Raw genomic sequence first — 27,159 nt, forward strand, 5'->3', positions numbered from 1 at the left:
TTGGAAAAACGTGAAACTAGTTCTAAAAGCAAATGTGAAGTCTCAACAAGCACTTCTGAATTAGTTTGGTTGTATCAAATTGTCCTTTTCCTCGTTTTTCTTTCATGCTTTTCTCTTCCTTGTAAATCATTCAGGACTGGCTCCTCCTAAATGATTCTTTCAAATATCTCCTATAAATAACCCATATCTGAAGCTGGCCCTGACAGGAGATTCTAATGAAGCCCTTAAAAAAAAGTTTTATCTAGAATTTAGATTGTTTCTAAACTTCTTGCCCTTGTCCTATCTGGTCATCTTTTATCTCTTCTTTGTCAAAGCCTGTATGTGGACATATCGGGTGCGGGGTGGCTATGAAGCTTTTCAAGCAGACTCCAATGTAGCTTATAATCCCCCAGGGAGCTCTCCTCCTGTTCTTCAGTCTTAGGAGACATGTAGCTTCTAGCAGGCTAGGAAGTAAGTGGCTTGAGACAAGCCTTTCCCTAGAGCAGTGATGCCAAATTTTTTCTCTCCCTCCCTCCCACTCTCCTTTCTTTCTTTTCTTTCTTTCTTTTCCTTCCTTCCTTCCTTCCTTCCTTCCTCTCTCTCTGTCTCTCTCTGTCTCTCTGTCTCTGTCTCTGTCTCTGTCTCTCTGTCTCTGTCTCTCTCTCTCTCTCTCTCTCTCTCTCTCTCTCTCTCTCTCTCTCTCTCTCAGAGTACACACTTCATTAAGAGAGCCCAGAAGAGGCTTGGAGCTACTCCCCGGGAAAGCAGTGTGACTTCCACCAATCCTCAGGCCAAAACTATACTCTCCTACTCACTTCAGCTTGGCTCCCAGTATTTCCCCCTTCTGACCTGCCCACTTCTGCTGGCGGTCGCTGCCCTCTTAGCTCAAGGAAGGAGAGTACTTAAGACCTTCCTCCGGATGTTGAGGCTGCAATGCTGCAATAGACTCTTGAGTAGTTGATGAGTGACTTTGCAGTTCCGGGGAGTCTGGGGAGTGCAAACAACTTATTTTCTAAACCAGGAAACTGAGCTCCCCAGGGGCCTGGAGGACACGAAGATGTCCCTTGTCCTAGTTCCTGCTATGGTCTCTGCTTTCCTTACTTCTCCTCCCCCTGCCCCCTTTGACTCTTTCCTTCTCATCCTCCTCTTCCTCTTTCTCTTCCTATTCCTCCCATCCCTTTCCCCTCCGAAGTGAAACTGAGAGTTTCCAATCATGAACAATATCTCTAACTCCTGGGACTGCAACATGCGACCGTGGCTGCCGCCTGGTGAAAGTCCAGCCATAAGCGCTGTAATGTTCTCTGCGGGAGTGTTGGGCAACCTCCTAGCACTGGCACTGCTGTTACACCGCTGGTGGAGTGGCTCTCGGAGTGACCAGGGCTCCCTTAGCTGCTTCTGTAGGACCCCCACTTCCCTGTTCCACTTGCTAGTGACTGAGTTGGTGTTCACAGATCTCCTCGGGACCTGCCTCATCAGTCCAGTTGTGCTGGCATCATACTCAAGGAATCAGACTCTGGTAGCACTGGCGTCCGGTGGCCGAATGTGCACCTACTTTGCTTTCGCCATGACCTTCTTCAGCCTGGCCACTATGCTGATGCTCTTTGCTATGGCTCTAGAGCGCTGCCTCTCCATCGGCCACCCCTACTTCTACGAGCGCTGCATCACCTGGCGTCTTGGGCTGGTGGTCCTGCCTGGGATCTATGTCTTTTCTCTTCTCTTTTGCTCCTTCCCACTGCTGAACAACGGGCAGTATGTGCAGTACTGCCCTGGAACTTGGTGTTTCATCCAGCAGGAGAAGTCCTCTTATTTGCAGATATACGCCACACTATTACTGCTTCTCATTGTTGCAGTGTTACTCTGTAACTTAAGTGTCATCCTTAACCTAGTCCGCATGCACCACCGAAGAAAGAGCAGCGGTAGGGTGCCCTTCCCGGACAGAGGCAAGAGTAATCCAGCGAGCCTCAAAAAAAGGGAGAGAATGTCCATGTCGGAGGAGATAGACCACCTCATCCTTTTGGCTGTTACGACCATCACGTTTGTGATCTGCTCATTACCCTTTACGGTATGTCACCCACTTATATACTGCTCTCCGCTTTTCTGTAACCTTATACTACTTTCCCCATGCACCTAAAGTTTTTTTTTTAAGCTTGCAAAAAAGATTTCCTAATTTTGCTGTAACTCCTGTATCCTATTTCTCTCTCTTACCTCTCACTTTCACAGTACTCCCTTTCTGACCCTCTTCCTCTAGCCACTTCAAGACAGTAAGGCTTTAGCTGTGTTCAGTGAGAAAGGAGGTAATAGTGTAGATTCTCTAGGGGTTTGGTGAAGTTGAGAATAATTTGTCTACAGATTCATTATAGTCTCAGATCTTAGCTCTGATATCAACTAGCTGAATGATTTTGGATCATCAGGTGAGCCGGGTAAGTTTTGCCATTAGTTTATCTATATAACTCCTAAGGTCCCTTTCAGTGACAAATCCTTTTAGAGTTAACAATCTATCAACCAACTTAATTACTCAAATGAGAAAGTACACATTTACTCAAATAAATTATTTTCTTCCTTTCCATATTTGAAAGATCCAAGTTTTGCAGGTGACTGATTCATGCTGTTATTTTTTCTTTTTTAAATTTTCTTTGTAAGTTATGGAATAAAATAAGCATTTCCATGACATAATACAATAAGAAAGATGATTGTACAATAAACTGCTAATCTGCTATGCACAACTTGCTATTCTTTTTAAATATACAACAAAATTTTCATGTACATTTTTTTCTTCCCTCTTCCCCCCTGCCCTAGAGATGGCTGCCATTAAAAACAAATAGGTGCATATACATATAGATATATATATGTATATCTATACATGTATGTGTGTGTAAAATTATTCCATACATATTTCTATTTATCAGTTCTTTCTCTGGATGCAGATAGCATCTTTCTCCATCATTAATTTAAGTATTTATAATAGACAAATTAACTTATTTGCTCAAAGTTGTTCTTAAAACAATATTGTTATTATTGTATACAATGTTCTCTTGGTTCTCCTTATTTTGCTCTTCATTATTTCATGCAAGTCTTCCATGTTTTTCTAAACTCATTGAGCTCATCATTTCTTATAGCACATTACATATACATATATACATATACATATGCATATGTATATGTATATGTATATATATATATGCATATACTTACAGCACATACTAATTCCATCCAATCATATACCACAACTTGTTTAGCCATTCTCCAAATAATAGGCATCCTTGCAATTTCTAGTTCTTTGCCACCACAAAGAGAGCTGCTATGATAATTTTAGACCATACAGGTTTTTTTTTTCCTTTTCCCCTAATCATCTTTGGAAATAGATCTAGTAGTGGTATTGCTGGGTCAAAGGTTGTTTAATAATTCCTTGGACATCATTCCAAATTGCTCTCCAAAAAAGAGCATTTTACAATTCCACCAACAATAAGCTACTGTCCCAATTTTTTTCATTATGAAACAAAACTAGAAAAACTAGAAGCAAATCTGAAGCATCTCATTAGAAAAATAACTGAACGGGAAAACAGATCAAGGAAAGAGAATATAAAAATTATTGGATGACCTGAAAGCTAACAAAAAAAAATAATCTGGATATAACATTACAAGGAATTATTAAGGAAAATTGCTCTGAAATTTTAGAACAAGAGGGTCAAGTAGAAATAGAAAAAAATCTACCATTCATCATGTGAAAGAGGTCTTAGGAAGAAAACTTACAGGAATTTCACAGCTAAGTTTCAAAATTCCCAAGTTAAGGAGAAAATATTGCCATCAATAAGAAAAAAAACAATTTAAATATTGCAGAAAGAGAGTCAGGATTTCACAAGACCTAGCAGCTTCTACACTAAAAGATAATAGTTCTTGGAATACTATATTTCAAAGAATAAAGGAACTGGGATTAGAATAATTTATCCAGCAAAGTTGAGTATAATCCTGAATGAAAAAAAAAAAGACATTTGATGAACTGAAAGACTTCCAAGTATTTGTGCCAAAAATACCAGAACTCAATGGAAAATTTGACATAAAAATCCAGAAGAAATATAAGAAAAACATTAAAGACTAATTATAAGGCAATTATTAAGGTCAAACTATTTACTTATATATGAACATGAGACTGTCATTATTACTACGGTAGTTTGAAAGGGTAGTAACAAAACCACTGTTCAATAATTGTGGCTGAGTTGTGTATGCTGGGGTGATTCTAAAAAACAAAATTGTGTAGCAAAAGGTAAAAAGGAGCACTTATCCAAATGGGGTGTGAAAGGAAGAATTGATACAGAGGAAGCAGGTGGAGTGGAGGGCTGGTAATGTTGGAACCTTACTCTCACTGGATCTGGATTGAAGAGGAAACAACATGTATATCTGGAGGGGTGTAGAAGTCTTCTGGACTTGTAGAGAGATGAGAGAACTGGGAACAGGACTTTTAGAAGGGTGTGTAGATTAAAACTTAGGAGGAAGAGGGAGAGGATAAGGGAAGGACTCTTAGGCGGTAGGTAGAATAAGGAATAAGAAGGTAAAAGGTGGGAGCAGTTAGGTGGCGCAGAGGATAGAGCACCGGCCCTGAAGTCAGGAGTACCTGAGTTCAAATCTGGCCTCAGACCAAACACTTGACACTTCCTAGCTGTGTGACCCTGGGCAAGTCACTTAACCCCAATTGCCTAAAAAACAAAACAAAACAAAACACACAAAAAAGAAGGTAAAAGGTGAAGATAAGGTAACAGGGATAAAAGAAAAAGAGAGGCTGAAAAGGACAATAGTGAGTAAAAATAAGATGGAGGGAAATTCACAAATAGCAACTTTGAATATGAATGGCAAGAAATCACCTATAAAATGGAAATAGAAATGATTAAAAATCAGAATCCAACCACGTTGTTTACAAGAAAGACATTTAAGAATGAGAGATAAGCATAGTTATAATGGAGGGTTGCAGTAGAATTTATTATGCTTCAGCTGATGCATAGGAGCATTTATCTGTAGTATCCCATTCCACCACTGAAACAAAGTTTTCCACTTTTTTCAGTGCTCCCCTTTACCTCCTTTCTCATTGTGCTTTAGGATTTCTTTTTTTGGAGTGCCTTCTTGAATTATTTTCTCCTCATTTGTTATCCTTTGACTTGATTAAGATAAATCACATTTTATAATTTAGTCCCAGAGAAACATTGATTCACTTGTAGGCAGGTTTAGTCCATGATGAGGTTTAGTCCACGGTATTTCAGGACTAGTTCTTCACTACATCTCTCTTTGACTTCTGCTTTCACCCTTTCCCCCCTTCAAAGTCTCCTGATGCTCTCACTATTGTAATTTTGTTGTTTTTGTTCTTGGTTGCTGTATTTGATTACCCTTCTTATATTTTTGTTGTCTGGAATTTTTGAGAAGTAAGTAATATCTTCTGGTCTGTTTTTTCCCCCTAAGAATATTTCAAATAACTCTTTTATGTTCTGTATTTGTTTTTTGTTGGTTTTTTTTTCATTTATGGTTAGTCTATAGATTTACAGAGTGTCATCTTCAGCTGCATCTTGAATGCCATTCCACTTCAGAACACATCATTTTGTTCCCTCCTGTGGTTTCTGGTCAGTGCAAAATAGTCCTGTGTTCTTCAAATTTCCTTTTCTTTATATTTGAAGGTCTTTTCCCTAGTAATTTGCAGAATTTGTTATTATTCAATATGTGTTAAATTTAAATACTTTGTCTTGGAGTTTGCAGCAGAACTTTGAGGGTTTTTCCTTGGAAATAATAATTTTCATTTGCATCTAAATTTTAATTCCCTATTAAGTCATTTTCTTAAATATTACTATTTGGAGATTCCACTGCATCCTTGAGCTATGCAATTATTTTGTTCACAGCTCATAAAGTAAAAGCATTCATGTATTTTATTCAGTATGAAAATTTCAAGATTGAAATAATTAATCTCTCTTTAGAAATTCCTTAAAACCACACTTTCTAGGCAGTGAAATGGAAATATAATCCTGGCAAATGTAAAATAAATAAGTGACTTAACTAAAATGCAATCATTAAATACTTAATATGTAGAAAGTATTATGTTAAGTAGTGGAGATACAAAGATAAAAGCAAGATAAAGTGTTCCTTTTTGTCAAGGAGTTCACATTAGAACAGGAGAGAGAACACCTATTTATAGGAGGTTTCAACTACAAGTTAGATGGAAAGGCTCAGCAGTGTTTAGGGTACAATACAAAATGGATGGTAATTCAACTTCTTTAGTGTCATTTCCATTGGTAAAAACCTGTTTTATCTGTTTCTGATGATGCCAATGAGTTTGGTGGTGAGAACAATGTAAAGGATACCAGAGGTTCTCTTTTTGTACAGTGCTTTCAATTTCCCAATAATGTCATATGGATTGGAGGTGACAAAAAAAATGAGTTTAAATCAACTGAAAATAATATGCAAATGATCCAATTTCTAACATTTATCTTCAGAGAAAGTATAGATCATGTGGTCAATCTGAGGCTGGGTATGATAGAGATATCAAAAAACTCTTACCAGAAACTGCTGTTCAAGTTTCCTCTAAAGATCCTTGAAGCAAATCTACTAAAATTCCAGAAATGCTGAATTATTTTTCTCTCAAAAGCATTTTCAGGCATGAATATGTTTGAGGGGTTTGAATTTGCCTACAAATAAAAATATCAACATATACGTAGGAAAGAAGAATGCCAGCACACAACAAAAGCCCCATTCAGGGAATATCTAGTAGTAAAATCTCCCTTTTTTTCCCCCCAACCAGTAAGAGTTGTAATTTGGAACCTTTCAAATTTCTATATTATTGGTTGGTTATATAAGGTTTACTGAGGTGTCGTTTTATATCCACTGACTTTTACATAAGCATTTAATTGATTATGTGATTTCAACTGGTACTTTACCATATTTTCCTTCTAGTATTATATAAACTTTATGCATTTATAAATTTGTGGTGGGATATTAAGATCTAATTGTACTCACTCATAAAAACAAAAACAGTACTTCTTTTTGTTAAAGTCCATGTCTTTCTACTGCTTGCCAAATTCTCCCAATCACAAACACTGAATATCAATTAATGAATGAATAAATGAATGAAATGATTAATAAGGCAAATAAGACCTGCACAGCTAAAATAAAACTACATTGGTTAATGTTATTTTTTGCTATACTTTTCATTGATTTATCACAAGCAAGTCAAATCAAATGATACATCAAAAAATATTACACTGGTGATTATAGGGGGTGGAGCCAAGATAGTGGGGTAAAAGCAGTGACTTACTTGAGCTGTCTCCCAAATTCTTCCAAATCCCTGTAAAATATGACTCTAAACAAATTTTAGAGCACCAGAACCTACAAAAAGACAGAGTAAAACAAATTTGTAGCCCAAAACAACCTGGATGGTTGATAGGAAAGGTCTGTTGTGCCAGGCTGGTAGAGGAGCTCAATTCAGTGTGGGCAGCACAGTCAAAGACCAGGTTCCCAGCGAACCTGGAACAGGCCTCAGGGGACTTAATCACAGAAAGCTGTGGCAGTTTCCAGATTTCTCAATCAACAAATGCCAAAGACAACTCAGAAAGTCAGTGGAAAAGGTCTGTCTGACCTGGATGAGAGAGGTGCATGGTCCAGCCCTGGCCCTAGCATAGCCTCAGGGTGGTGGCCATAGTGGCAGTGGCTGCTTCTGGAGCTGCTGGCCCACAGGTGGGTGGTGGGGGTTGGAAGGGCTGGTTAGATAGGGATTGCAGGGGTCTCTTTGCTGGTGCTGAGGAAGGATTCTCTTGTTTTGCCTGTGCTTGGATCTGGGTCACCGTCCTGGGTGGTGGTCCTGGGGCAAGGAGGAGTGCTGGCATGGTGGTACTTATGGTGGTGATACAGAGAGAATCCTCCTCACAGTTCCAAGGCAGAAAAGAGTGCTTGTGGTCATTCATAATGACCAGAGCACAGGGCAGGAAAGGAGTGAACACCTCACGCTTGATCATACCACCTTGGAAGAACAGAAAATTTACAGGTCCCTAGAAGTATCTCTGAAAACAGCTACACAAAACCCCCAAAGCTTGGGACAGAACATTCTCCACACTGGAAGCAGACCCCTACCTTAACAGAGAGTTTAAAAGTCAAGTAATTGGCTGGGATCACTAGCAAACTTCACAAAAGAAGTCAGACTGTACAATCTTTCTTTGGTGACAAAAAAGATCAAAACATACAAAAAGTAAACAGGAAAGAGAAATTATAAGGGACTTATTAAAGTTGAACTGCTTACATTCCTACATGGAAAGATGATATTTGTAACTCCTGAGACCTTTCTCAGTATTAGGGTAGTTGGAGGGAATATATATATATATATATATATATATATATATATATATATATATATATATATACACACACACATACATATACACACTATATATATGCATATATATACACACACACACACATATACACACTATATGTATATAGATATAGATATGTATATATAGATATATATACACACACACATATATATCTATATGGACAGAGGGCACAAGGTGAGTTGAATATGAAGGGGTGACATCTAAAAAATACAGTTAAAGGGTGAGAGAGGATTATACTGGGAGAAGGAGAAAGGGAGTAGTTGGGGTAAATTATCTCACATAAAAGAGGCAAGAAAAATCTTTTTCAGTGGAGAGGAAGGCGGAGGGAGGTGAGAGGGAATGAGTGAATCTTACTCTCATTGGATTTGGCTTAAGGAGATAATAACATACATACTCAATTGGGTTTGAAAATCTATCTTACCCTACAGGTAAATGGGGGAAAGGGGGTAAGAGAGGAGGGATGATAGAAAGGAGGGCAGATTGGGGGAGGGGGTAATCAGAAGCAAGCACTTTTGAGGGAGGACAGGGTCAAAGGAGAGAATAGAAAAAAGGGGGTGGGATAGGATGGAGGGAAATATAGTTAGTCATTCACAACATGATTATTATGGAAGTATTTTGCATGACTACACACTTGCCTTCTCAGTGATGGTGGGTGGGGAGAGAGGAAGGGAGAGAATTTGGAACTCGAAGTTTTAAAAACAAATGTTAAAAATTGTTTTTACATGCAACTGGGAAACAAGATATGAAGGCAAAGGGGTATAGAAATCTATCCTGCCCTACAGGAAAATAGAAGAGAAGGAGGGGAGGTTGATAGAAGGGAGGGCAGATTGGTAGAAGAGGTATTCAGAATGGATACCATCTTGGGGGTGGGGGGAGAGGAGAGATAAAGAGAAAATTTGGAACTCAAAATCTTGTGGAAGTGAATGTTGAAAATTAAAAATAAATTATTATTATTTTTTTTAAAAAAGATTATACTCTAGAATAGGGTTCTTAGTATGGTATCCACGATCTTTAAAATTATTGGTTTTTCAAAATTATTGCTTTCCTTTTTAATCTTATGTATTTCATTTTATACATTTAAAAAGATTGTCCCAAGAAGGGTTCATTAGAACTCTAGGCTTACCCAGATTGTTACAGTGGTCCTTGGCATAATAGGTGTTATGAAACCTTGCTCTAGAGTGGCAATGTTCTATTTTATTTATTTTATTAATACATTTTCACAGTAATAATACTTCAGAATATCCATTCCTCCACATTCATAGTCCCTCTTAACAACAGTAAAAATAAAGGCAGTTAAGCAAAACCAGAGTGACAGTGTTTTTTTGTTTGTTTGTTTTTGTTTTTTTAAAGATGTCTTATAAGCATGTCCTTTTTTTTTGAGGTTTGGAATTTAGACCTAATTAATCAGAGTAAAAATTTTTATTGGTGTCTTTTTCTACCTTTTAGCTTTATTTGTATCCTTGTTCCACAATCTCATTTTAACTGTGATATCTTAATTAATTGAGAACAAGCCTAAAAAAATCAGTCATTCATAGGCCTTACCCTGATTTTTAAAATTTAGTTTATTTTAAACTTAAATATTAAAACTTAAACACACAGTAAGAAAACAAAGAGAAGCATTGTAAACTGAAATATTAAAACTGAAATAAAAATGAGGAAAGAAAAAAAACATTGCTTTGTGTGCAAGAATGTGAGAGGATTCAAAATATATAGCAACAAATTTCCATTTCAAGAAAGCCTGTATGATAAATGCTATGCATTGTGTTCATAGCTGTCCATCTTTTCTTTGCTTCCTTGTAAATTTTCTTTTGTTCTCTATTGTGCACTTTTTACTTTGTTCTTTTTCCCCCATATCTCCCCCCCCACCAAGAAGGCTACAATTAAGTGAAACATGGATATGCACACACATATATGTATGTATATGTATATGTATATGTATACAAACATCTACAAACATACAAATATAAACACAAGGATATAAATACATATACACATATATGCATATATATTTAGGTATCTATAATCATACTCATATATAGACACATACATTCATATGCATCTACATAAGACTGTACTATACTTACTTGTTCTCTGTTTCTCTGAGGATGGATAACCTGTTCCTACATAAGTTTGAGTCTTTCCATATTTTCTTAAGTCCACCAACTCATCACTTCCTACACCACAGCAATATTCTAATCTTATACTGTCTAGTTATTTTAAATGGTCTAAAATGATATTAATTAATATGTTTGACATAGAGTGTAGTTTCCCTATTTTTCTCTTTTGATTTAATCTATTTTAGCTTCAACTTTGTCTGAAATCATGATTACTACCCCTGCTTTTTTCCCCTAATTAATTCTATTCCTGATCTTCATTTTATGTTTGTGTGTATCTCTTATTTCCTATTCCTCCTAACTCTTCTACAGTACTTCTACCAGCTACCTTGCCCTCCTATTACTTAACCTACTTCCCCTCCAAGGATCCCTTACTTATCCTCCCATTCCTGTTAATCTAAACACCCTTCTATACCTCCCCTTTACCTATTCCCTTGCTTTCCTCTCTGAAAATCCCTCCCTTATCTTCTCCCCTTTCTTTCCTCTTAGTCTTTTATTTCTTTCTAAATTACACTGTTAAAAGGCCTTTGAACAGAAATGACATTGTATAAGGATTGTGTTTGGATAAGCTGAAAAAACTCGTTCAAACCCCAGGGATCTTGAAAAAATCATCAAGCTAATTGAGAAGGAAATGATTTTCAGAAAGTGTAGCTTTCACACACATCCCTGAAGCAGAAAGGATGGAGAGGTTTTAGCTTTAATCCTGAACAGATATTGTTCTCCTCCTTCCTTTGCCCAGAGGATTTTTAAACTTCCCATCTTCCTAGTGGTGTCTTACCAATATTCCCAGATCTGAATAGGGAGCTAAGAGCAGATAAATGTAGATCTACTACATTTTAAGAGAAGTGACCAGATATTCTATGAATGAGAGAAAAGGACTTTCAATAATCTGGAGCTAGAACTTACCCCTTTGTTATATGTGCTCTCTCAGCTTGGTCCATACTTTCCCTCTGAACTCTCCTTTTAGAGGGATAGATTCTACCAATTATTATTACTGCACTACCTTAGTAAAGAACTAAAAGCTTCTTAGGGCAGCTAGGTTGGAGCTGGGACTGAATTCAGGAAGACTCATCTTCCTAAGTTCAAATCTGGCCTCAGACACTTACTAGCTAGATGACCCTGGACAAGTCACTTAACCCTGCTTGCTTCAGTTTACTGTAAAATCTGTAAAAGAAGCTAGAGAAGGACATGGAAAACCACTCCAGTTATCTGTCAAGAAAATCCCAAATGGGATCACAAAAAGTTAGATGTGACTGAAAAACGACTGAACCAAAACTTTTTTTAAAAATTTATTTATTTTTAGTTTTCAACATTGACTTCCATAAGATTTTGAGTTTTAAATTTTCTTCCCCTCCCATTTTTTTCCCATCACCCAGAGACAGTATACAAACTGATATAGGCTCTACATGTACATTCACATTAAGCATATTTTCCAATTAGTCATGATGTAAAAAAATTAAAACTAATGAGAAAAACCATGAGAATAAAACAATAAAACAGAACAGCAAAAGAGAAGGCGAGCGAATAGTATGCTTCCATCTGCATTCAGACTCTCCATTTCTTTCTCTTGGCATGAATAACAATTTCCATCATGAATCTTTTGGAGTTGTCTTAGATCCTTGCATTGCTGTGAAGAGCCAAGTCTATCAAAATCAGTCATCCCATAATACAGTTGTTACTGTGTACAATGTTCTCCTTCTTCTGCTCATTTCACTCTGCATCAGTTCATGTAAGTCTTTCCAAGTTGTTTTGAATTCTGCCTGCTCGTCATTTCTTATAGCACAATAGTCTTCCATTACATTCACATAATACAACTTTTCAGCCATTCCGCAGTTGATGGCCATCCTCTCAATTTCCAATTGTTTGGCAACATAAAAAGAGCTCCTATAAGCATTTTTGTACATGTGGGTCCTTTTCTCATTTTTATGATCTATTTGGGATACAGAACTAGAAGTGATATTGCTGGGTCAAAGGGTATGCACAATTTTATAACCCTTTGGGCTAGCCCCAAATTGCTCTTCAAAATGGTTCAATCATTTCACAACTCTACCAACAATGTATTAGTGTTGAGCCAAAACTTCTTAAGGCTACTTGACTAAACTAATTCTCTACCTTGGTGAAAAAGAACAGTGTTTTAAAAAAAATATATTATTTTTAATTTATGGAATAAAACAAGTATTTCCATAATATAGTACATTAAAAAAGATAATTGCACAAGAAACTGCAAATCTACTATGTACCACTTTTAAACATACAACAAAGTTAGGATTTAAATTTCTTTTTTTCTTCCCTCATCCCCAGAGATGACGACCATTTGACACAAAAAGGTGTATATCTATATGTATGTAAATATATGTATGTATGTATGTATGTATGTATATGCAAAATTATTCTATATATACTTCTATTTACCAATTCCTTCTCTGGATGCAGATAGTGTCATTCTATATATGTCTTGAATAATTAATTTGGGTATTTATAGTAGTCATAATAACTTATTCATTCAAAGTTGTTCTTAAAACAATATTGCTGTTATCATATACAATGTTCTCTTGATTCTGATCATTTTGTCCTTCATTATTTCATGCAAGTTTTTTCATATTTTTCTAAAATCATTGAGCTCATCATTTTTTATTATTATATTAGTAATATTATATCACAATAATATACCACAACCTGTTCAGTCATTCCCTGCAATTTCCAGTTCTTTGCCACCATAAAGAGAGCTGTGATGAACATTTTAGAACACATACGTTCTTTCCCGTTTTCCTTAATCATCTCTGGAAATAGACCTAAAAGTAGTATTGCTGAATATAAGTAGTTTAATAACTCCTTGGGCATAATTCCAAATTGCTCTCCAAAATGTTTAGATAAATTCACAATTCCACCAACAATGAATGTGTCCCAATCTTTCCACATCCCCTCCAACATTTTTTACTTTCCCCTTCAATCATTTTAGCCAATCTGTTAGGTGTAAAATGATATCTTAAGGTTGTTTTAATTTGCATTTTTCTAATCAATAATAACTTACATCATGTTTTATGTAATTATAAATTGTTTTGATTTCTTCATTGGAAAACTGCCTGTTCATTTCTTTTGCCCATTCATGAATGGGGAATGACAAATATTCTTAAAGGTTTGACAAAAGTCTTTATATATTTGAGATATGAGACCTCTTGTTTATTCAAAAATTGTTTACCTATCTGCAAGAAATATGCTCCATGTTCTCCTAGTTTTCTTGTAAAAACTCTTTATATTTAGGTCATGTATCTATTTTGACTTTACCTTGGTAAATGGTATAAGATATTGGTCTATGCCTACTTTCTGCCTTACTGCTTTCCAGTTTTCCCAACAATTTTTTACCAAATAATGAATACTTATCCCCAAATCTTAAATCTTTACACTTGTCAAATATGAGGTTATTAGGTTTATTTGCTGCTGTAAATTGTATGTCTACTTTATTCTATTGCTCTATATTTTAATTTCTTAGCCATTACCAGATAGTTTTGATAATTCCTGCCTTATAATATAGTTTAAGATCTAGTGCTGCTTAATTTTCTTCCTTTACATTTTAAAAATTATTTTCTTCCATTTTGTTATTTTTTCTAATTCAGCAAAATAACTTTTTGGTAACTTAACTGGCATAGCATTGAATGTGTCAATTAGTTTGAGTAAAATTATTGTACTGACCCTGCCTACCCACAAATAGTTAACATCTCCAATTATTTAGATCTGATTTTATTTGTATATAGTTTTTTTTATGATTTGTGTTTGTTTTGGTGGTTATGCTCCCAGTTTTTTAATACTGTCTAGAGTTATTTTAAATGTGGTATCTTTTAGTATCTCTTGTTACAGAGTTTTCTTTGTGATATATAGGAATGCTGATGATTTATGTGGATTTACTTTACATCCTGCTACTTTGCTAAAATTATTGTTCCAACTAACTTTTGAATTGAGTCTTTGGAATTTTCCAAGAATATCATCATGTCATCTGCAAAAAGATGTACATTTAATGTTTAATTAGGGATTTTTAATTTTTTCTAGTTTTTTTAAAATTGCATACCTAATTCATTGTTCTGTTCTTTCTCTATTTTATTGATGTAAGCAGTTAGAGATATAAATTTCCCTCTGATCACTGCTTTTGCTATAACCTATAGGTTTTGCTGTATTGTCTCTTTTGTCATTCTTTTTAATGAAAGCATAGATTGTTCTATAGTTTTTTCCTTAAACCACTCTTTCTTTAAGATTAGGTTGTTTAATCTCCAATTGATTCTTAATCTATTTTTTCTTGGTCCCTTATTAAATATATTTTTATTGCATTATGATATGAAAAGGGTACTTTTAATGTTTCTTTTTTCTGATTTTAACTATAAAATTTTTATGCACTAATATTTGGTCAATCTTTGCAAAGGTATGTGAACCATGGAGAAAAGGGTGTATTCCTTTCTATTTCCATTGAATTGTCTCCAGAAATCTATCATATCAAGTTTATCCAAAATTCTATTCACTTCCTTAACTTCTTTCTTAGTTATTTTTTGGTTAGATTTATCTAGTTCTTGGAGGGGAAATGTGAAGTCCCATTATAGTACTACTATCTATCTCCACCTGTAATTCATCTAACTTTTATTTTTAAAATTTAGATGTTATAGTATTTGGTGCATATAGGTTCAGTATTGATATTGCTTCATTGTCCCCGGTACTTTTTATCAAAATGTAGTCACTGTGTTTATCTTTTAATTAAGTCTTTTTTAGCCATGACTTTGTCTGGGATCTTAAGTGCTACCCCTGCCTTTTTTCATCAGGTGAAGCATAATAAATTCTATCCCAGCCTTCCATTATAACTCTCTCTGTGTCTCTCATTCTTTTTTTTTTTTTTTGGCTAGGCAATGGGGTTAAGTGAGTTGCCCTGGGTCACACAGCTGGAAAGTATTATGTGTGTAAGGCCGGATTTGAACTCAGGTCCTCCTGAGTCCAAGGCCAGTCCTCTGTCCACTGCACCACCTAGCTGTCCCTCTTTTTTTTTTTTTTTTAGGCAATTGGGGTTAAGTGACTTGCCCAGGGTCACAGAACTAGTAAGTGTCAAGTGTTTGATCTGAGGCCGGATTTGAACTCAGGTACTCCTGACTTCAGGGCCGGTGCTCTATCCACTGAGCCACCTAGTTGCCCTCTGTGTCTCTCATTCTTAAATGTGTTTCTTGTAAACAGCATTTTGTTGGATTCTGATTTTTAATCTATTCTTCTGTTTCCATTTTATAGGTGAGTTCATCCCATTCATATTCAAAGTTGTAGTTGCTATTTGTGAATTTCCTCTATCTTATTTTTACTCATTGTTGTCCTCCTTAACCTCTCTTTTTACCCTATCCCTGTTATCTTATCTTTTCCTCTTACCCTCTCATTCCTTATTTTACCCATTCCTCTAAAAGTCCCTCCTTTATCTTCTCCCCTACCCTCCTAATCTTAATCTATACACCCTTCTTAAAGGCTTCCTTTTCCTTGACCCTTGGTTTTCTCACCTCTCTAGAAGTTAAGGATTCTCAACCCCTCGAGATGTACTCTCCAGATGTTTTTCCTCTTCAACCGATGAGGGTAAGATCTCAACATTACCAGCCCTCTACCCCTACTGGCTTCCTTTGTTCTTCCTTTCACACCCCATGTTAAGAGATAATTGCTCCTTTTTACCTTTTCCTACCCAACTTTGTTTTTTTAGAATTACTCCCATCATACACAACTCAGCCCCAAACTTTCTTTCAAGCTATGACAGTTTTAGGAACACTGATAACATTTTCATATATAAGTAAACAATTTCACCTTAATCAGTGCCTTATAATTAGTCTTTAATGTTTTCCTTATATTTTTTCTGGATCTTTCATATGGAATTTTCCACTGAGTCTTTTTGTCATAAATACCTGAAGGTCTTTTAGTTCATCAAATATCCCCCCCGCCTTTTTTTTCATTTAGGATTGCACTCAACTTTGCTGGGTAATTTACTCTTGGATGCAATCCCAGTTCTTTTGTTCTTTGAAATATAATATTCTAAAACCTATGGCCTTTTAGTGTAGAAACTGTAGGTCTTGTGAAATCCTAACTCCTTCTTCAGTATTTACTTTTTTCTTCTTGCTTGATTATTTTCTCCTTAACCTGGGAATTTCAAAACTTAGCTATGACATTCCTGTAAGTTTTCTTCTTGATATCTCTTTCAGGTGGTGAATGGTAGACTTTCTATTTCTATTTCTACTTTACCTTCTTGTTCTAGAACTTCAAGGCAATTTTCCCTAATACTTTCTTGTAATATTGCATCCAGATTTTTTTAATCATAATTTTCAGGTAGTCTGATAATTCTTATGTTGTATCTATTTGATCTGTTCTTCAGAACACTTGTTTTTCTAATGAGATGTTTCATCTTCTCTTCTAGTTTTTCTAGTTTTATTATTTTTTGGAGTCTTATAACATCATTCAATTTTTCTTGCCCAATTCTAGTTTTCAAGGAGTTATTCTCTTCATTAAGATTTTGTATCTCTTTTTCCAAATGGTTAATTTCTTTTAGTAAGTTTCTTGGATTGTTTTAATTTTTTCCCCTAATTTTTCCTTGAGTACTTATTTGATTTTTAAATTTCTTTTAAAGTTCTTCCAAAAGTGCTTTTCAAATTTGTGACCATCTGATGTTACTCTCTGGGGTAGGAGTGGCCTTTTTTTACTTCACTATCTTCCTCTGAATAAGAGCCCAGATCTCCATAGTTATCTATGGTTGAGTTCTTTTTCCTTTGCTTCATCATTTTTATTTTTAATTTGTTTTATTTTACTTTAGCAACTTATTATTATTATCATTAAGTTTTTATCCTGAGTTGAGGGTAATGTTGGTCTAGGTGTCAGGTCCTCCTTAATGCTATTTTCTGAATTCTGTCTGAAGGCACAGTCCCAGGGACTCCTCTGCTTGGAATTCAGATATTCCATGTAGTTGTCTGGTCTCTGGAACAACTTTTCTTGGACCAATCTCCAAAATATGTTATCCTCAGGGGCAACTCTTAAGTAGAATTGTTTTTCTGGTTCCAGGTTATTTGTAGAGTCCTCCTAAAATCTTTTGCAAAACAGATCCTCAATACAAGTTAGCACACAGTCTTTCAAATTTTCCTTCTCCAATAACTAGTTCATATTGTGAAAAGCAGCTCATACCTCACAATTCTGATCTTAATAATAGAGTTATAAAGGGGAACATGAAAGTAGGAACCCAGAGTTTGCTTGAAGCTTCAGACAATCTAGGTTTTATATGCTCCATTATGATAATCAACATTTGACACACAGGATTGTCTGATCTTGTTGCTTTCTTGCAATTTTCCACTCTGATTCCAATTCCTTTAGGAGGATCAGATGCTATTGAGGATTCAAACCTGCATATGCAAACATAAGTAATGACATTCTTGCAAGTAGAAGCTTTCCACCTGTGGATTCCATAGTTATACAAATGAAATTACTGACATTACTCCAATTATAATAAAAAACATGGGAGGATACTTAAATAATTAATTCCAAAACAGTGCACATCAGTAAGTTGTTTACAATAAAACGTGCTTGTACCACAGGACACATAGTACAATAAGGTGTTATTTCCACATTAGTAATAAACTTGAATGAAATTGACTTTTCCACTAATGTGACACATAATATTCTATCCCTCTAAGAAAACTGATTTACTGAAATTCTCTTCCCCAAACCAAACCGAAGATATTTCTGATTTCCACCCCACAAATTAATAGATTCATATTTTTGTTTCACATTTTACCTTTGTTCAATTATTCCCATAGTATTATGAAAGAATGAGCTATTTCCAGACCTTAATCTTTCACATGAATATGTAAACATTAGCAATTGATGATAAGCCAGAGTACTAATTTACTTAGCTGTTTGGGATATGGAATTACCACACCTTCAGATCTCACTTGCATTGTGCTCATATCTTCGCTGACCTCTTGCTCTGATTATAGAAATTTATTACAAAAGGAAGAAGTAGGAATATGATTGTAACAGCATCAAACTGGTCCTCCAGGCTTAAGCCTAAGAGCATATATATGACAAGGTAAAGCATCCTTAGCTCTGTTTGATATCAGGTAAGAGTCACAGTTTAACAACCAACCATGCAGTAATAATTCTGCCTCAAGAATAGCCAGGTGGGAAACATTCCTGTTCAAAAGGAACACAATGGGGAAACTGAGTCAGTAGACTCTTAGGCTAATGCCAAGGTTATCCTCTTGGCTTTTTCCCAGATGCAAACCACCACCTGTGACAGTTGAGGATCACATGCCCTCTGAGTAGCTTGTGGCATTTCTCTTGAATAGTGGATTACTGACTTAATGATCCATCAAACAACTATACCTGAATTCAAAACTCAAAACAAAATCAGTTACAGTCCTAGGAGCTTTTACTTAAAATGGCAAATTTCACTAATCACAGTTTAGGGCCATATACAATCACTTTTTTTTTAACCTTAAGAATTGCAATAAGCAATAAAAGTTTACCAGGACTCATACATATTAGAGATTTCACTTAACATCTTTCACTTGTTTTTCTTTTCTTCTCAAGTTTAAAATTGTCCTAGTGTAAAGGTGTAAAGACCAATCATTAGAAATTATTTCTGTATTACACATAAACTTGCAAATATTCAGCAAGCCAAGTTTATTATTTAGGAGTTCCATAACCCAAATAAGCTCTTTTCCCAGGGCTGATGACTTTACCCACACAGATGGTTTCTAAGGACCTGGCAAATTTACAAAATAAAAGGAATCAACAGGGACTCCAGAGAAGGGGTTGATCCTGATGCCCCTACCTGTCTACCCCCCATGACATATTCTTCCTCTGGACTCATGTAAACCACATATTCTCTGGATGGCAAGTCTCCTATTTTCAGTCTTAACTTAGTTTATTTTTCCCTGACTAATTTTCCCCTGTACTCTAACTGATTTTCCCCTGTACCCTGGCTATTTTCCCCTGTACCCTGGCTACCCACTTGCCAGAATGTCTTTCTGGGTTCCCATAAAACATCCTGCATTCTGCACCAGTATCTGCCAGGGCAGATATGGTTTATTTTTTCAGGAACCCAGTATATGGTAACTAGCACATGAGGCCTCTTGTTACCCTCTGAAGCCCTACATTAGAGGCAACCTTGGCTGTCTTCCTAAGAGAGAGGAGTTGGGGGTGTCCACCTCATTTACCGTTAGAGCTGCTGTGACTTCCCTCCCCAAGGTGGAATAGATTGAATGGACAGGACCAATCTGGATAAGGCTTTTGCCTCATTCTCTGCTTTTCAATTCCTAATTTTAGGTTTTAACGTTATGACAATAACCCCAAATAACTTAGTTAATGATCTTACAATCTTCATAAGTGATAGCTAAATTGTTTTAGCTGTTACTTCTTCTTAACTACAGGCAAATGCGGAAATAACAAGTTTTCTAAATGGCAGTTACAAAACATTATAAGACAGGGTTAGCAGGGCTAAAAAAATAACATAACTGGTTTTAAACAATTTTTCCACTGTCTTTTAGTTTCTCTCAGTTCATAGTCTAATAACATCCAAGTTATGAGAAGCTGCTTGACATAACTGATACAAAAGTTTGTCAATTTGAAGCAATATTGTGTATTTGAAACTTGAAACAAGCCCGTTGCCAATCAGGTGACTTCAATCCTGTTGAATGCACTTAAAAATTACCTTATACAGAAAAATTAGGCATCTCATCACCGTTGGCATTGTGTACTGATCACATCTAATTAAAAAACTAATAACAACTTTTTAAGGTCACTCAGCTAACAAATTTCAGATCCACGCATTTTCTCAGTTTGTCTTAATAACTAATAATATGATAAATTCTATCTTATCTTCAGCATCAAATTATGAGTGACACATTTCACTTAAAATGTGACCAGAATGAATTCAATTACACTTGGGTCTGTGTTCAAAATGGTATTATGTAGAATCTGTGGTTATGATTTTAATAATCTATTGTTATAGTTTACACAAGTGTTATTTATTCCAAACACTTCATATTATGGGGTCCACTATTTCCAGCCAATCCACTACCAAAGATTGTAAAAGTGGCAATCTGATATTAAGATTTAATGTACCCCAATTAATACTCAAGAGCATGTTTTGATTTAGTTCAAATCTAGTTTCTACAATCTCAGAAGGAACCCGTAGCTTATCAATTTACTCATAATTCTCTATTTCATAAAATGAAAAAGTCTCATATAATTTATAATTGTTTCCAATTTTAACACATATATCAATTTAAAAGTTATTTTAAAATTGACCAGTACTTAGCTGTAGTTTGTAAGGACCCTTAAATTCTAATTAGACATTCCAATCACACCCAGTTACTTTTTGTGTATTTCCTGATTTGCACAAACCTTTTCTCTTTTTGTGAGCCAGGAAAGTATTAAGTGCCAGTTCTATTCCAAAGTGTATCCCTTATTCTTTTTCTTTCCTCTCTTCACCTTGAAACTTTCACTACCACAGCCCCTAAACCTGTCTATAATCAGTGAAATGTCTCATTCTCTTAATAAGTCTATATAGAGCTGATGTGAAAAGATTCCCTGCTTCCCCCCCTTTTTTTTTTCTTGTCTGTCCTTTTACACCCCAGAACCTGGCCACAGTTCAGGAATATAGAGGAAGAGACAGAATACTTTTTTTTTTTTAACTTTTAGGGGTTTAATTAACAAGACACAGAAAAATTTGCCAGCACATATCTTGTTTCTTTCAAATTCTGATCCTACTTCAATTCCCTGAATATATTTTCCATTTTTCTCTCTTTCTTCTGCAGTCAGCCAGGGATGGAGGGAGAGAAAGAGAAAAAGACTCTCACAGTTATGTTACTTATTGTTTTCCTGTCTACATGCTTAACTCCCTTCAACCTGGATAACTGGCAAGCCAACATTTCTTTGTGTTTCTACTTCTTCTTTACCTTGTTGGCTAACTCTCTGGTTATGAGAACAGTGGCTTTCCACTTGTTTCCATCTAACTGGAATTCCTCCAGCAAGCTCCTATTCTCAGCCTCTAAGTCTAGGAACTTGGTAATAGCTTTTTTTCCACGCTGTGGGCTGTCTCACATCTGCTACTAACTATCTCCCTCCTTTCCTCTACCTGATGGAACATATTCCCACCAGTAGGGACTCCAGTCTTTTCAGCATTTTTAGGGCTTCCCCATACTCACATGGTGGTCCACATATGCAGGGCCACCCCACCCCCATATGGAGGTCATCTAGGGATTCCCCCCCACTGCCTTTCCCATACTACTTTGGCATTCCTTTAGTATCCTGCAAACTATGCCAATTGTAATTCCCCTGGTTGGGGAACCTGTACCTCCCCCATAACTGTGGGATGAGTTTGATACAAAAGGAAGAGGCCAAGAGGCTCCAAATTGATTATGGGATTTTAATCAACCATTATAAATACTTATAAACAGGGACAATCTGGGACAGCTGCCAGACAATTCAATGGATACCCACAAAGACCCCCCAAAATCCCCATGGTAACTACAGAAATCAGACAAAGGGAGGAGGAGCTATAGAGTACTTTGCTACTGACTGATGGATATTTTAGGTTTCTGCTTAATAATGAGCTCATTTCTGAGTTTGGGCATTAAGCCAATGTTATTAAGTAAAATGGCCAAACAAAGATTTGTGTATTGATCATGTATGGGTCAATGTGCACATGTTATTGTTATTGCCTGGTCACATACAGGTCATGGTATTTGTGTTATGACTTTCGTTGGTCACAGTATCTAAGTTACAACTCAGTGTCTTAGTTATGATTCAGTATCTAAGTTATGATTTTTTTAACAGGTCATCACCTTCCACCTTTCACAGAGTTCAAGATAATGGCTTTTCACTTCTTATTGTGTATTATGGTTTTTTTCCCAATCAGGACCCTACAGCCTTAAAATCAGGAAGATTTGTGTTCAGGTTTTGCTTCTGATATCTACTGATTCTGCCATTTAAGCTCTCAGTGTTCTGGTCACCTTTCTAAGACTAAAAACTTCGGAATAGCTGCTAATCTGCATTAGTGGAGAAACTTTCCTTTTAGGAAATTCCCTATACGAGTGAAATCAGAGATCTGTATTTTAAAAAATAGTATGCTAAAGAAACAAAATAGTACAACGTTGATTAATTAGTTACAAGATTATTTCACTTCCCATTATTCTGCTATGGTTTGTAGAGAATAGGAACTATGAAGTGTGACTTATTTACCCTAGTTAGCTTTACCTAGCCATGACTCCATGATTCTTTAATTTAGACTACTGAATCTTGGGTTTCATCTATATAAAATTTAGAGATTAATCATTTTGACTACTCAATTAGGTCAAGCTAGATAGTTTCCCTGATTTTATTGTTGAATGGGGGAAGTTAGGTGACACAGTGGTTAGAGCATTGAGTAGAAAGTCAGGAAGACTTGAGTTCAAATCTGATCTCAGTTATTAGCTGTGTGACTTGGGGTAAATCACTTAACCCTGTTTGCCCTAGTTACCTTATCTGTAAAATGAGGATAATAATAGCACCTACCTCCCAGGGTTGTTGTGAGGATCAAATGAGTTAATACAGACAATTCTTGCTTTACATAAATTTGCATTATATCAATTTGACTTTACCTAAAGAATTCTGAAAGAAATCCACATTTCAAAAAAAAAATCTATGTTAAGTTTACTGTATGTTACTGTGCTCTGTCTCTCTTCATTCCTACCCCTCAGCTCCATACTTTGCCTCCAATTTCCCTTACCAAAAACAAAACCTCTAAAAAACAAAACAACCCTCCAAGTGAAGGCAGAAGGGAGGGGCAAGAGACTGCCACCTCTGCTACCTGATCAGGGGCTTGTCTTGAACCCTCCAGCTGAGAGAGGGGACCTTTGCACCCACTCTGATCACTCCCCCCACATGTCAAGACTGCATTTGTCTCCTGTCTGCCCCACTGGGGTACCTCCTGTCTGTATTCTTGTCTGGTCCCCACATGTCTGCCACCTCTCCTCCACTTCTCAGTTCTGACTAGATCCCAATGTGGGTGGTCCAAGAATGGTGTGTTCCTTTTCCTGTTCTCACTTCTCTGTCTCCTGCCTCGGTGTCTCCTTGAACTGTGTGCTAGCCCCTTCCCTCCACAGGCATGTTCCCCTTCCTGTTTCCTTCCTTCCCTCCTTTCCCCACATATGGGGGCAAATTCGCATTAGGGCTTTACTTAGGGGTCTGCCTAACGTTCCACTTACATAAATCGAGAACTGTGCGTAATTGTAAAATGCTTAGCACGGTGCCTGGTATACAGTAAGTACTATGTAAATGTTAGCTTTAATGATGATATTGATGAAGAAGAAGAAGAAGAAGAAGAAGAAGAAGAAGAAGAAGAAGAAGAAGAAGAAGAAGAAGAAGAAGAAAGGCTATTTGTTTGATTACACTGAGGTGGAAATCCAGTCAAAGAACATTTTTTTAATATAGTACTTGCATATTTATTCCTGCTTGGTAAATATTCAGAGATCATAGATTATAGACCTGGAAGGGAACTTAGAGGGCATCAACTCCAACATTCTTATTTTACAGATGAAGAAACTGAGGTCCAGAATGGTCAGGTGACTTGCTAGAAGTCACACAGGAAATATGTCAGAGATGGGATTCAAACCCATCCTCCTGATTTCAAGTGTAAATCTATTTATTATACCACATTGTAATATCAGAAGACAATTGACTCTGTCAATACTTTGACTAAGCATTTTGAATAAACACTTTAAATACTCACCATTCAAGGTAATTTAGCCAAAAGGAAAAGTGCATGTTTCTTCCTGACTTTGTTCTCAAATAAAAATAAGTGTTATTTATATTCATTTTCTCACATCTATAGGTCACGTGGCAATGCTTTACATAAAAAAAATGTATACTGTTTTATTGTTTGGTATTTCATGGACTGAAAACAGTGCCAATCTAAAAACATCACAGAAATCAGATCAGATCTGTATATTAGTCCAAAACAAATTGCTGTGTTTTTGGAGGTGTGTAAACTTGCAGACTCCTAAAATGCTATAATTGGTGAATTGCATAATAAATGATAACTTTTATTGGGATCAGGATTAGTTTACTCATTTCATTCCATGAAAAAAACCCCAACAAAATGAAAACCTCTTCTCTTCTCTTTGGCAAGATGAAACCATAATGAAAAAAGTGAACTCTCTCTCTCTCTCTCTCTCTCTCTCTCTCTCTCTCTCTCTCTCTCTCTCTCTCTCTCTCTCTCTCTATATATATATAATATATATATATATATATACATATGTATATATACATATATATATACATATACATATGTATATATATATATACATATATATACATATATATACATATATATGTATATATATATACATATATATGTGTATATATATATATGTATATATATACATATATACATATGTATATATATAATATACATAGTCAATTTTAAAAACATGTAACAACACTATCGTATTTTCAAAGAGTCTAATAAAAAATTAGACAAGCATGAAAAACACTACTTACAATGCAGATTACTCGTGTACATGCCATTCCACTGTTTTTGAGTAAAATATGACCACCATAATGTGCTGATTCCAAAAGCACTTGCATTTGTTCCTGGGTTTGAGTCAAGATCTTGTTTCTTGTGAGTGAACTCAAGAAAAAGTCACCTCACCTCTCTGGACTTCAATTTTCTCATTTGTAAAAGGGGGATTGGATGAGAGGATCTCTAAATTCCCTATCAGTTCTAAATTCTATGAATCCATGAATTGAGAAAAACCTGAAATAAATTTTTTTCATTATATTATTTTAAAGGTTTGATCTTTTGTTTTATTGCCATTAGTTGTGAATGCCTTTTTGGGGGGAGAAAAAACAAAGGTGAGAAAGTCAGAAAATGGGAAGAAAAGCAAAAAGAATAGGGAAGATTTATTTGCATTCCTATTTTATTATTCCTCAATTGTCTGGTGAAATAAAGGCACCTAGATTGGCCAAGACTTATTTTTGCTCCCATTTCCACATTCCAGGACATAGAATAGCAGAAAGACCTGGATTTGGTTCCTCTCTGATAATATTATCTAGAACACTACTGATGATGTGAATGGATATCTCTCCACAAACACATAAGGGCAGACTCATGATAATAATACAGTTCGATAAGTTAGGGACAGGAGGGAGAAAAGAGACATTATTTCTCTCTTCTAGCAGCTAGGTATTAGGTTGTTTTTGGCAGCATTTCTGAATGAATAAAAAAATACGTTCTAAGCACTTCATTGAAAATATTAATGAATTAACAAATTTTAGTTAAAAATTAACATCTTTTTGTTTTCCCTTTACTTCTTACAGATTTATGCATACTTGACTGAACCTTCCTCCAGGGAGAAAAAATGGGAACTACAAGTACTTAGATTTTTATCAATTAACTCAATAATTGATCCTTGGATCTTTGTTATTCTTAGGCCTCCTGTTCTGAGACTGATGCGTTCAGTACTATACTGTCAGATTTCATTGAAAGCACATGATGCTCCACCAACATAATAACCTTTGTGCATAATGTCTATAAATACCACACATCACCTGGAAATCAACTTTGAAATGGTTCCTTGGCGAAATGAGAGAGTGGGGAGAAAAGAAAAGGGGAAGGAAAAAGAAAGAAGAAAGGAAGGAGAGGAAAGAAAGAGAAAGAAAATTTTAAGGAAAGGAGAAAAAAGAGAAGAAAGGAAAGGAAAAGAAATGGATGCTACTTTAATAAACAAAAATAATTTTGAACAATGGACTAGACTACAAATACACTAAATTAGAGGATGCATGAAATTTGTCTAAAAAGATTCAGAAAAGCTTTCTAGAGTGAGTAAACTGTGTGGACTTTAGGGAAAAAATAAGCAGCAACATTTGAGAATCTTGATGCATTCTTGGTAACTATATTCAATTACCTTAATATTTCTTTTCCTTTGAACTAAGAATACATGCTGTCTTATAAATTGTTTAAACTTCTAAATTGCTTTGGTCATTCAATGTTAATTGACTACTTTGTGGTTATAGTGATAAAATAACATAAAGTCAAATAGAGCATTTTATTGCCCTTCTCACCATGAATAGATGACTATATGGAAATTGCTAGTTGTTTAACCATCAAGTCCTCAATCTTACAGTTTTTCAGTCAGACACATATCTCAGCCTTTTCTTTCTCAAGCCCCCAAATCACAAGACTCCTTCCCCTTCTGCTCCCTACAAAGATGCTAGAATTTCCACAGCTTTGCTCCCTGAATTTTGCTTTCATCTCCAGCTTACATGCATAAATCCCTTTTCAAATATACCCCAAAGTGCTGAATTTTTTACTTATCAATATTTCTTTTTCCCAGTCACTGGTGTGTATTTTCTTTGCCTTTTGAGTTGCTCTAAAATTGATTACAAATAAACTCAACGAATGAAAAAGCTATGTCTTAAACTTTGAATCCGTATAATAAATACTTTTAATATTCTTCAATAAATATTTTTAATTGATTAATTACACATTTGTTCATTGCAGCAGAAAGAGCACTAAGTAAGTCAGTAGATTTGGGTTTGAGCCTTTGTTCTGATGTTGACTACCTGTGTGACCCTGAGCATTTATTTGGGTCATCTATCCCTCAATTTTCTAGCATAAAAAGAGAGTTATATTAGAAGTATGTAAGGTCTCTAATAGCTCTAAGAATCAATCTATATTC

General features: G+C 35.7%; 1 protein-coding gene across 1 annotated transcript; it reads left to right on the forward strand.

Moving 5' to 3' along the window:
- The first annotated feature begins 912 nt into the window (after window positions 1–912).
- On the forward strand, window positions 913–26,887 carry PTGER2 (prostaglandin E receptor 2). Its single transcript, XM_020974902.2, has 2 exons — window positions 913–2,041; window positions 25,799–26,887. Exons 1-2 carry the CDS (start codon window positions 1,193–1,195, stop codon window positions 25,988–25,990), a joined length of 1,041 nt encoding a protein of 346 aa, XP_020830561.1. The 5' UTR covers window positions 913–1,192; the 3' UTR covers window positions 25,991–26,887.
- Window positions 26,888–27,159: the final 272 nt, after the last annotated feature.

This window comes from Phascolarctos cinereus, unplaced genomic scaffold (assembly GCF_003287225.1).
Source record: "Phascolarctos cinereus isolate Bilbo 61053 unplaced genomic scaffold, phaCin_HiC Scaffold_3;HRSCAF=262, whole genome shotgun sequence".
Taxonomy (NCBI): domain Eukaryota; kingdom Metazoa; phylum Chordata; class Mammalia; order Diprotodontia; family Phascolarctidae; genus Phascolarctos; species Phascolarctos cinereus.